A 12,646-nucleotide genomic window follows, 5' to 3' on the forward strand; every position below is an offset into this window, starting at 1 on the left:
CAAAGAAGACCCTGGATTACAGACTTCTGAGACTAAAATGCAAAGAAGGTTATGCTAACCTTGGAAGGCAAAATAAATATCTACTCATTTTATTTTATTTTATTTTTTTAATTTTTTTAACGTTTATTTATTTTTGAGACAGAGAGAGAGAGAGCATGAACAGGGGAGGGTCAGAGAAAGAGGGAGACATAGAATCTGAAACAGGCTCCAGGCTCTGAGCTGTCAGCACCGAGCCCTATGCGGGGCTCGAACTCACGGACCGCGAGATCATGACCTGAGCCGAAGTCGGACGCTTAACCGACTGAGCCACCCAGGCGCCCCAATATCTACTCATTTTAAAGATAAGAATAAAAAGAAATGTTAGTGGAATAATATAATTTAGCTTCTCCACATATAAGTCAGTAGTTCTCAAAGTGTGTTCTGGAAGCCTGTGGATTCCCTAAGACCTTTTCAAGGCACCTGTGAGGTTGAAACTACTTTTATAACAATTCTCAGTTGTCATTTACCGTTTTCACTCTCACTCTCTCAGGAGTATAAGTGGAGTGTTCCAGAAACTACATGACATGGAATAGTAATATAGCTTTGGTGGCTAATGGAATGTTTGCCTGTTATGTTCTTGTACATAACAATTTTTCAGTTTTAATTGCTAGTCTGACAAGTATCAGTAGATATAACCCACATAAACAAAAGCTCATGGGGTCCTCAATAATTTTTAAGAGAGTAAAGGGGTCCTAAGACTAGAAAGTTTGAGAACCACTGTTATAAGGCATTGAGGCTGAAGAAATACTCATTCTTTGCTGCTGTGGAATTAAACAAAATTGCTGCCGCAGTCTGAATGCAGCTAATTTAGATCAGTGGCTATCAGTAATCAAAGATATCTTCTTAGCTTATCAACAATACTCAACAAAAAGCCAGGAAAGTGAACAAACAAATGTGTTTGACTCACCTGTATTTTGTAAAGGGTACTTTGGCAGTTTAACATTTGCCATTTCAGCAGAATGTAGCATGTGCCCATGATTAGAATACAGTTAACTATAAACCTGCAGACTAGTTTATGAATTGAAAAGAGTAGTCTGGGGTGCCTGGGTGGCTCAGTCGGTTAGGCCTCCGACTTCAGCTCAGGTCATGATCTTGCAGTTTGTGGGTTTGGGCCCCGCATCAGGCTCTGTGCTGACAGCTTGGAGCTTGGAGCCTGCTTCGAATTGTGTGTCTCCCTCTCTCTCTGCTCCTCCCCTGCTCATGCTCTGTCTCTGTCTCAAAAATAAATAAACATTAAAAAAAAAAAAAAGAATAGTTCTAGTATTGCTTATGATACATGTTAGTGGGTCATCTGAAACAGTTTTACATTGTCAATGGAACAGGTTTATATTAGTGATCCCTGCCAAAATTCAAACAGGAATAAACAGAATTGGGCTTGGATTAAAGTGGAATAGTGACAGATTCTTGGTTATTAATATTGCAGACTTAGATAAAAAAGAACCTTTGGCTATTGAATAATATATACACCAAAGCAACTCCTAAGCTGTGTGCTGAATTTGTGTATATTTTTAGTTTATGGTTTTATGTACATGTACAGTACACAAATAATATTCAGGATTATTTTCCTTTAACATTGAAAGACCCCAAATCATCACAAAAATAATATGATACACATTGAAAGATATCGTATGAGTCAAAACAAAACTTTGCATTGTAAGTAACATAATTCTCTCATCAAAAACACCTTCCTTTCCAGCCATGCCAGATAACTGAATACTCTGGAACCTGCCCATTTAAGCTAGCTAAGCAGTATGTTCAACCACGAGGATCAGTTTTTAAAAGTGAAAATTTTAAAAAGCACTCAAGGAATAGCATAAAACATATATGATCACAATGGCAAAAATCCAAACAAAATTTCCCACCAACATTTATTCATGAGAATGGTTCTGTACATTAGCCTTCTGTTAAAATGTGAAAAAAATGGGGCACCTGGATGGCTCAGTTGGATAAGTGTCTGACTTCGGCTCAGGTCATGATTTCATAGTTTGTGGGTTCAAGCTGCGTCTTGGGCTCTGTGTTGACAGCCCAGAGCCTGGGTCTTGCTTCAGATTCTGTGTCTCCTCTTTTTACCCCTCTCCCGCTTGCACTCTGTCTCTCTCTCTCTCTCTCTCAAAAATAAATAAACATTAAAAAAAATTTAATGTGAAAAAAATACCTTTTTTAATATTCAGAGGTCCTTAGAACCTTAATTTGAGAATTAAGGAGGCTTCAAGTTCTAACAGATCTATATATAGGTCTATATATGTACCTATTCTTTAGATATTGCTGATCTCACAAGAGGTAGGGAAAACTTCTCCTAACCAACAAGGGCAAAACAAACAAACAAAAAAAACCCTAGGTCTTGAGCTGTGACCTGCAGGCACACTTACTGGGGCAGGGTTTCTCTTGTGATAGGTGCCCATAGGAGGTGCAGCATTGCACCAAAGACAGATGCCTATAGCAGTATCCAGAGCCATCAGTGAGAGGGAGCTGAGTCTGGGGCTTTTGAATTGAGCCAGCTTTCTGAAGAGAATCTGAAATAGTCACAAGTCACTGGAGCCCCTGGCTTCTAACAGAAGCGTCTGCAAATTCTTTTTGGAGGAAAGACTTCTCAATTTAGACCCTGTAGGATTCCCACAGTTTGAGGTCAATATACAAGTTCAAAATATCAGTAAGCATATTAAGAAGTTAATCACCTTGAATAACATTTATCAAAAATAAACAAAAACAGATTTAGACCCCTCTGCCCCTATACAAGGAAAGCAGATAATGATAATTGGGATGCCTGATAGAGAAAAAAGCTGTGTATGAATTGTTTCAAGAAAAAGGGCAGAATCACCCCAATGAACAAGCAAGAGTAGACTTGACAGGAACAACTAGGCAGATTTGAAAATAAATCAGTATGTTTAGTGAAGTGAAACTTCTAAAGTGAAAAATATAATTATCGAAATAAAAATTCAGCAGAGGGGTTAATTAGCATATTTTACATAATAGAAGAAAGGATTAGTGAACTGGAAGATAAATGTAAAGAAATTACTGAGAATGAGAACCACAGTGCCTTAAAGAATATGTGCTATCCAGAACCTGCTAAAAATTGAAGCCTCTTAGTTCTTGAAAGATTCATAGAATCTTGGAATATTAAAAATATGCCTTCTTTACTAATCAATAGAAGAGTAATGTACAGAACTCTTATCACTGATGAACTTTGGTAAGAAATGTTGCCCTTTTTTTTCATTGTAATTATATATTTTTTGTTGTTTTATTTGATTGCTCTGATGTTTACTTTTATAATCAATATTAGTATGACAAAAAGATGGAAACTAGAAAGAAGTTGAGAAATATGGAAGGCTAGAATAAGAAGGTCTAATACTTAGCTAATTAATGTCAGAACTGATAAACAAGTGAAATCATGATGCAGAAAACAGTCCAAGAAAATAAATGAAAAGAAACGCATGCTGAGACACACTGCAGTAAAACTGCAGAATACTAAAAACTAAGAGAATATATAAAAGCAACCAATGAGAAAAGAAAAAAAACACTTTAGAGTAAGTTAACAGTAGACCCCTCCACAGCAGCAATCATGGAACTCCAAGTGAAGATAACTGAGTATTCTATAATCTTTTAACAATGAGAGTGAAATGAAAACGTTTACAGGTTAAAAACAAACAAACAAACAAACAAACATGATACTGAGGGGGTTTAAGCCTCTGACTCTTGATTTCGGCTCAGATCTTGATCTCATGGTCTGTGAGTTCAAACCCCATGTCGGGCTCCATGCTGACAGCATGGAGCCTGCTTGGGATTCCCTCTGTCCCTCTTTTTCTGCCCCTTCCCTGGTCATGTGCACTCATGTGCGTGCTCTCTCTCTCAAAATAAATAAATAGTAAAAACAACAACAAGAGACTGAAATAGTAAATTTCAAAGATGGTACAGCATAGAAAGCAGAATATATTTGCAACATCTCTAACAGACAACAGATTAGTGTCTTAGAATATATAAAAAATTTCTAAAATTCAGTATTAAGGAAGAGACAATCCAATTAAAAACTAGGAAATAAAGAATCAGGAAAATACAAATTAAGATCACACTTAGATTCTGTTATACATTGTGAAATATTAAGAGGTCTGACAGGAGCGCCTGGGTGGCTCTGTCATGTCAGTTGGGTGTCCGACTTCAGCTCAGGTCATGATCTCATGCCTTGTGGGTTCCAACCCCACCTTGGGCTCTGTGCTGATGGCTCAGAGCCTGGAGCCTGCTTTGGTTTCTCTCTCTCTTTGTCCCTCAACAGCTCATGCTCTGTCCTTCAAAAATAAATAAACATTAAAAAAATTTTTTTAAAGTCTGACAATACCAATTGGTAGAGGGAATGGAAGTTGATATTTTCACTCTGAAAAACAATTTGGTATGATCTTGTAAAATTTATCATTCACCTCTGTACAATCCAAAAACTTCACCCCTAGGTAACTCTTGTACATGTGCATCATAAAACATTTACAAGAATATTTATAGAAGCACTGTTTATAATAGCAAAATATTGGCAACAATTTAAACATCCATCAATGTGAGAAGATAGGAGCCTTCTTAAAGAAAAAATGATAAAATATTTTTAAAAACACATGAAAAGATGTTAATAAATTGTGAAATAGTCATAGAATGGAATATTATGAAATTGTGAAAATGAATAAATCATAGCTTTTCACAAGAAAGTAGATACATTTTAGAAATCTAATACTAAATTTTAAAAAATGAAACTCCCAAAATACTGTATGAAGTATACCATTTAATAAAGCCCCCAAACAAGCATAAGTAAGCAGTGTATTTTTCAATTTTACATACAGTGTGGTAAAACTGTATTTTCTTAAAAGTCAAGAAAATAATAAATACAAAATTGAGAATAATGATTACTTTGCCCAGGGGAAACAGAGTGCAGGAGTTGGATAGGGGAAAAATACATAACTATTCCAGTCGTGATTTTAAATCTTGGGCTATGGGCTCATGTCTAATAATTATCTTATTATGTTTTATAATTACATATATTTTCTACATGTTAGTAATTAATATTATACTTAATAAGATAACAGAAAAGGAAAAGAGTATACCAATGGCCTTGTGATATCTCAGTCATGGTTTAGGATCAAAATAATATCAGAGATGGCCCAGAAAGGAAGTTAAGTGACGCACATATTCATTCAACAGATTTTATTAGAAGACTGTTGTTGTATTTAGGTCATATCCAGTGACTCCCCATGAAGCTCACAATTTTAATTAGGCAGTGGGGGATGGGCAGAAAATAAACACTTAAAATATAATAAGTAAATTATATGGTATGTTAGAAAGTCCTAACTGTTACTAGAAAATAACAAAACAAAACAGAAACTAGAGCCCTGTGAAGAAAACCAGAGGTTCCAAAAGAGAGGTGGGGGCAGAGACTGGCCACAGTATTAAATAGGGCATATAAGCCTCATTGAGAAGTTGACATGTTAGCAAGCTTGAAGGCAGTGAGACGAGTAAGCAAGTGTATATTTAGAGGAAGGTCTTTCCATGTGAGAGAAAAAAGTCAGGAGTGATTTCAAGGAGTTTGGCATCAGAGACTGGGAGAGTGTTTGTACCAACCGAAATGGTGAAAGCCTCCAGAAGTGAGTTTGCAGGGTAAGACCCGAGTTTCAGGGTTGGACATGCTAGGTTTCAGGTAGCTGTTAGATTTCCAAGTGACATGCCTAGTAAGCAGTAGAAACTTGTCTGGAGTTCAAGATGCAAATGCAGAGAAAGTGAAAATGTGTGTCAGCAGCAGAATCCATACTAGTTCAGGGGTTTTTGCACGAAATGGGGCCAGATAAATTTGAAAGAGTTAAGAATTGAGTTTCATGGAGATGAGAACAATAGAAACTAATAAGAACACTCTGACAACAACAACAAAAAATGGAGTTATTAGCAAACATTTCCAATTAGAATTTCTTTTAGGTCTTTCAAAAATATATAAATACAGCAGAATTCAATTAGCCTCGAATTGACCTATTTGCTGTTTTGAGATGGCAGTCCATTGTCTAAGGATTTGTTTATTACTTCTCTTGTTCTTTCCTATAATCTTTTTTTGTGTGTAGGCTACAACAGTTATGGAACACTCTTTCAATCGCATAAGTAAATGAAACCAATTCTGTAGGAAATTATGCAACATAGAGAATTCTAAAAAATTGTCCACATGTGGATTTTTATTGGCCCTGATCATGTTTTAGAATGAAATGATTATAACTTCGCCAAATGGCTTAGCACAATAATAAAGGCTGGGGCATGCTGTTGGAAGGATTTGCAGAGAAACTGAACTGATTACATGGTGTTTTATTTGCATTACATTAAATCCAGAGCACTTCTTAGAGTGTGCTGAAACTCAAACGTAGAGCCAAGATACATTGAATGACATCAGTTGGATATGGTCACGTCTCAGAGCTAAAGAAGGACACTGGAGATCTTGTAGCAGTTACATGACTTGTCTGAAGTCACCAGTGACAGAACCTTCCTTTGCTGATATCTAGGCCAGTGCCTTTAGCCAAATGTTGCTGCTTCCGTGTATCATAAAGACTTAAAATTTGCTTTCTTTTTTCCATATCCCTTTGCAGGGGTTCTTCCGGAGGACAATCAGATTGAAGCTCATTTACGATAGGTGTGACCTTAACTGTCGTATCCACAAAAAAAGTAGAAATAAATGTCAGTACTGTCGGTTTCAGAAATGCCTTGCTGTGGGGATGTCTCATAATGGTAAGTGAACACTTAGTACACATATTTAACTGTTCTCATTATGGCTGCCAGATAAGTAGCCTGTAGGGCCATTGCTGAAAATGTGGACAGTTTTCCACAAAATTCCAGATTTCAGAATATTATATGCTGATAAAGCATTTCTCATTTTGGGTGAGGTTTAGGCTCTTAGTGTGCAATCTTTCTTTCAGTGGTTTGGCATCTGCCATGATGGGAGAGAAGACTTGAAAATATGAGAAGTGATAAGAAATAACTGTAGTATTTCCAAATGAATGTAATGATTGTGATTCATTTTTTATGTTGCTTTAATAGCATTAAAAATGGCATTATTCTTGTGTATATCAGTAGTTTCTTTCTGCTTTGAGAAAACTGCAGGTTTCTGGCTGTGGAACTTTAAGTGGAATATCAGAATCTAGAGTATATCCTTTTTTTCCTCTTTGCTGTGCAAAGATGAGTATAGATATAGCAGTACCCTTGACTTCAAAGAGCATACAGGCTTGTGGATAAAGCAAAGATTTTAAGCTCCCACAAAACTTCAGTGTCCATAGAATCATAAGAAAATAAAAATTTCTATTTTATAAACCTGTATCTAAAATCAAGCTTACGATTTTGAGTGTTGGCTTAAGAGAAAGAATGTAGAAGACCTTTGTTTTCATGAGTTGTAGAACTAACTCAGTAGAATCACGGAAGATAGGCCTATTTGAAGAAGTAGTTCTTGATTTCCATTTAGCTCTGATTGGTGTTAACAAAATCACAAAACAAATTTGATAGTAACTTTATAGTATTATATTTGTCAAGTATTTGTTCTTTCAAAATTCATTATGGGCTCAAGAAATCTAAAATGCCAAAGTGTTCAAATAAAATCTGAAGTCTTGTTTCACTGGATATTCTATTTTTTTTTTCTTTCTTTTGCCTTCACCGGTCTCAAAACTGATCTGGTAAGAAGATAACATTTGAAGTCAATCTTCATATGTTAAGGCTCCAAAGCATCTGTGAAAATTAGTTTTATTCCATCACACAGATGTTTGGTTTTCACAGCGGAAATCTTAAAAGTATTTGAGAATCGCTAATTGGTTGATATCCTACTCTTTAAAAATAGTTTACGAAATTATATTTTTATAATTAATATGGGCCATTTCCTCTGAAGGCAAGAATGTATTATGAAGAAATCTGTCAGCTATACTGGACAGAGTGGAAATTTGGTCCAAATTTCCTCACAGTTGATTATGTCTGCTGTGTAGCAGTATACAACTGCAGTCATTGATTGCAAAAATAATTTACTGGTTTAATTCCATCAATTTTCTTTCATTTCAAGTCAAGGGTTATATTTTAGATGATGCAGTCAAGTTGCAATACATTTATTTTATCTTTATGGTGAAATCTTTGACTTTGAAATCATTATTACTAAGACTGCCTAGAAAAGCATGCCAGTTCTGCTTTTCATGCTATTTATTTTTTGTCCTTTAAATTTGTCACTTCACATATTGATGTAACATGTATTTCCTGTTGCTTGCACACATTCACATAAAATATGCCTCCTTTTGCTTATTGTTAATAAGCAAACAACATTTAAAGCCCAACCTATATAGTATTGATGGTATAATTTTCTCTTCCCAGAAAATTCAAAGAAAACCATCATAAACCTAATAATAAAGTCATCATTTGACTTTATATGGTGATTAGAATATTCTGTTTAGAGAGAAGAACAATCTTTTCTTTTTAATGTTTATTTTTGAGAGAGACAGAGCATGAGTGTAGGAGGGGCAGAGAGGGGGGCGGGGGCGGGGGGAATCCAAAGCAGGGTCCAAGGCTCTGAGCTGTCAGCACAGAATCTGACATGGGGCTCGAAATCATGAATTGTGAGATCATGACCTGAGCTGAAGTCAGATGCTCAACCAACTGAGTCACCCCAAGAGAAGAGCAATCTTGATAGGGAGTGTTCAGTTAATTCTTCTTGCAAAGACAAAAAAAAAAAAAAAAAAAAAAAGAATTAGACTTACACAGTTCAACGTTTACAAGATTGCAGCAGTGACTGAGAAAATCCCTTCTAAGAAGTGTTCACAGGAATGTGTTTGCTGTATGGAAAACATTTGATCAAAGCACAAGAAGGGAAAGCCAACAATGAGGTTTTGAATAGTTTTGCCTGTTATCCTGAGAAAGGAAACATTTCCAAATCCTCCAAAATTTCTAGGAGGTTGTAGTAACTATCTAAAATTATTTTGTTATTATATTAATGTTTTCTGTGAATGGACCTCACTATAATAACCCACCCAATTTATCAAGAGGCTTATAGTGTTGTACCAAATCGGCACCTTGCTGCTTTCAGTACACACAAGAAGAGATGAACATCCCCCGAAGTAAATGTACTCCATTCTCTATTACTTGTGTTTCTGCTCTTTGGTGTCTGTTTAATCCATTCGGTGCATTTAGGTTGCCCATTAGCCACCACTCCCAGCTTTAAAGGAGGCTTCTATAAGTAACCTTCAAGGAACCCTCAGGGCCCTGGGCAACATTGTTGGAAAATCACTGAAACAAGGGTTGCTAATCCTTTCAACTTTGAAAGTTCTATGATTCTGCGTAAGTCAGACAACCTACCTCACCAAAGTTTTCACTTTTCATTAAGCTAGTCCATATATTATAGACAGTGTCACCATCTTCTCAAATATGTAGGTATCTGACACCTATATGTTTTGTTGCCATAAAAATATAATTCATATGCTTGAATCAGGTCATCTAGATGTTCTGATCAATTGCTCAGCAATTTAAGGCATTACATCTGATGATCACATAACAATGTAGCCTAGCCCCAGAGTACAAATCTAGAGCAGTCCAGGCTAAAGAACATAGATGGTATATTTGGTTAAGAGTGTATGGTTCCATCTTCAGATGGAACTTCCATTTTAATTGTGACATGTAGCCTAAACATCGTAGAAGGACAGGAGGATTTCAGAATTCTTACACTTGGGAACCTAGTTGTTTCTCAGATAATCTGTTGTCAGCACTGGGTAGGAAAAATATCCAAGCGTTGGACTGAAGTGCTTTGGGAGCAAAGTTTTTATTTTTCTGCAGTGATCAGGATAAACACGTGTTGCAATTGTTTTGGTCATTTAACATATCATCATTTCTAGACCATGGGCCAGTTCCACTGATGGCTCCCCAGTCTTTGTGAGTCATGCTTGGCACAATCAGTTCAATACCCTGTCCAGACACCTTTAGAGGAAAGCTCCAAATGAAAGTAAAGCAGAAATAAAGACCCAGCTTCCTAGGCTACCCAGAGGTGCATGTGACTTACCAAGTGATCATAGCATAACCTGCTTCTTGTTTTACATTTTGAATTAGTGAAGCTGGTGTCTACAGATTCTTGATAAAAATGCTCACATAGATTAATATTTCTTCAGTCAAGTGGACACAAACTTTTATAGTTTTTCTTAGTATAATTTTTGTTTTAAAATTCTGTTGGCAAGATCCCTGACATGAATCATATTTTTAAAATGTGACTCCTTTATTTTTTTTTAATTTATTTATTTTGAGAGAGAGCATGTGAGCGGAGGAGGGACAGAGAGAGACACAGAATCCGAAGCAGGCTCTGGGCTCCAAGCTGTTAGCACAGATTCCGACGCGGGGCTCAAACCCACAAACCATGAGATCATGATGTGAGCTGAAGTCAGACACCCAACCGACTGAGCCATCCAGGCGCCCCTTGACTTCTTTATTTTTGATAAGATAATTTATTCATTAAGAATTTTGACTACTGGAGTTCCTGGGTGGCTTAGTCAGTTAAGTGTCTGACTCTGGATTTCGACTCAAGTCATGATCTCACATTTGTGAGATCACGCCCTGTGTCAGGCTCCTCGTTAAGGAGCCTGCTTAGGATATCTGCCTTCCTCTCTGTCTTTCCTTCTCTCTCTCCCCACCCCTTCTTCCCCTCTCCTCTGCTTGTCCTCTCTAAAATAAAATTAAGATAAGATAAGATAAAAATAAATTTTGAATAGTGAATATTTCGTATTTGGAGCTGCTTTTCATGTATGAACTAAATAATAAAATTATAAGTATAGCCTGTTACTTTTTAAAAAATAATGTGAAGTAGAGAAGAATTGACTTACTTATGAGTCATTCAGTTAGGTTTTCCCTATGCCAGTGAGATTTGAATGAAAATTATGCTTTTCATAAATGTAAAAATTAGTGAAGCTTTAGCTTTACTGATTAGGACATCCTATTATATAATGTATGGGTTTTTTTTTTTCTGTTATTTAAAAAAAATGCTGACAACTTTAAAAATAATTTCTCAGCAGCTTCATAAAAATCCAGAAAAAGGGCTTCACAGATATTTGTGGCACTCAGCATTTTACAAGTCAGTTCTCTCCTTCCTTGTAAAAAAGAAAAGCCTGAATGGCAAATAAGTTTAAATTTTAATACTTGGGTTTTTTTTAAAGTCTTCTTTGTAATATAAAGGAAAAATTATCCAAATGTTAATTTTCAGAAAATATAACAATGGATGAGGTCCTGATGCACATGGTAGCTTGTGCTGAGACCCACATGGCATTCGTGGCTACGTACAAGCTAGCCTCCACCTCCTTTTCCCTCTGTTTATTATGTCCTTTGGCTCCCTGTCACAATCCCACCAGGCATTCAAGGCCCCATTCAAATGCCTTCTCTTCTGTAAGACTTTCTAATTCCCCCTCTTCCCTCTGTGTTTTAAACCTTTCTTGTGACACCCACACTCTGCTTTGTAAAGCAAGGGAGTGATCAGATCTATACTGCCCAAATCTAAACTACTGACAGCTGTAAAAAGGATAAGTTAGAGAAACAGGGAAATTCATAAGACAAATGCAATATTCTGAACCAAGACAGTGGGAAGGGTTAGTGAGAAGAAATTAAATTGTGAAAAATATCGGAGCAGTGACCAGTGAATGCAAGTGTCTGAGGGAAAGAGGGGTCATCAAAAATTGTTCAGGGTATCTAGTCGGGTGATAGAATGAATTAACTAAGAAAGGGAAACAGGGAAAGGAAACTGGAGGGGAAGAACAAAAATTCATTTTTAAAGTTGCATTTGAGGGTCTTACAGGATATCCAGCATCCATATATAAAAGAATATAGAAACAAGAGAAAACTAACAGTCCAGATCTCAGGAAAAGAGAGGGCAGGAGTTATGAGCACATTTTGTGAGCTAGAAGAATGAATTAGGAACAACAGAATATAAGGGAAGGAAGAGGGGCCATCATAAAGGTCTGGAACATAGGCAGAAAGATAGGAGAACCAGAAAAGCAGAAACCACAATGAGAACATTTTAAAGTCACAGGGTGAAGAAGGTCAACAGTAGCAAAAGCTGGGAGAGTGAATGCTGGAGTGCTCAAGCAGAAACAAGAACTCCGAAGAGGCCCCTAGATCTGGCTGTGAGAAAAAGCAATGGGGACTTTTAAGAGCAAGGTTTTGGAAATTTAAATGAGGCGTAAGCAAGATTGCAGTAGGTTGGGAGGTAAGTAGTGACAAATGCAGGCAAGGAAGAAAGACTACTCTTTCGGTAGTTTCAGTGGTGGAGGAAAGATGGACTGAAGAGATTATAACCAGGGTTAGAATCTTCAACATCCGCTTAGGTGGAAAGGAAGGAGCTAGTGAAGAGAGGTACATGAGAGAGAATAACCTGTGTATATATAGGCTCTCCCCTACTAGACATGTCCTGTCCTCCTATTCCCCCAGTCCAGTCTGTCTAGCACAGTGTCTTGCATCAAACAGGTGTTCATTGAGTGAATTCAATGATCTCAGGTAAGACTTCAGGGAATCAGTGAGTCAGGTAAGGCCAGGGGTGTTTTGCCCATCTCTGCTTTGTGAAGAAACCTAGACAAATGTTTACATGTCCTCTGCAGATAGTTTGACAATG

At 36.8% G+C, this 12,646-nt stretch overlaps 1 protein-coding gene across 5 annotated transcripts in view; it reads left to right on the forward strand.

The window, feature by feature from the left end:
* Window positions 1–12,646, forward strand: part of PPARG (peroxisome proliferator activated receptor gamma) — a 134,468-nt gene that overhangs the window by 88,219 nt on the left and 33,603 nt on the right. For all 5 annotated transcript variants that reach the window (XM_019428123.2, XM_019428121.2, XM_019428124.2 and 2 more), the window contains one exon: window positions 6,633–6,771. In XM_019428123.2, coding sequence (XP_019283668.1) covers window positions 6,633–6,771 — 139 coding nt within the window. The remainder of the gene's footprint in view (window positions 1–6,632; window positions 6,772–12,646) is intronic.

Source organism: Panthera pardus, unplaced genomic scaffold (genome assembly GCF_024362965.1).
Source record: "Panthera pardus isolate Hobbes unplaced genomic scaffold, ASM2436296v1 HiC_scaffold_8, whole genome shotgun sequence".
Lineage (NCBI taxonomy): Eukaryota > Metazoa > Chordata > Mammalia > Carnivora > Felidae > Panthera > Panthera pardus.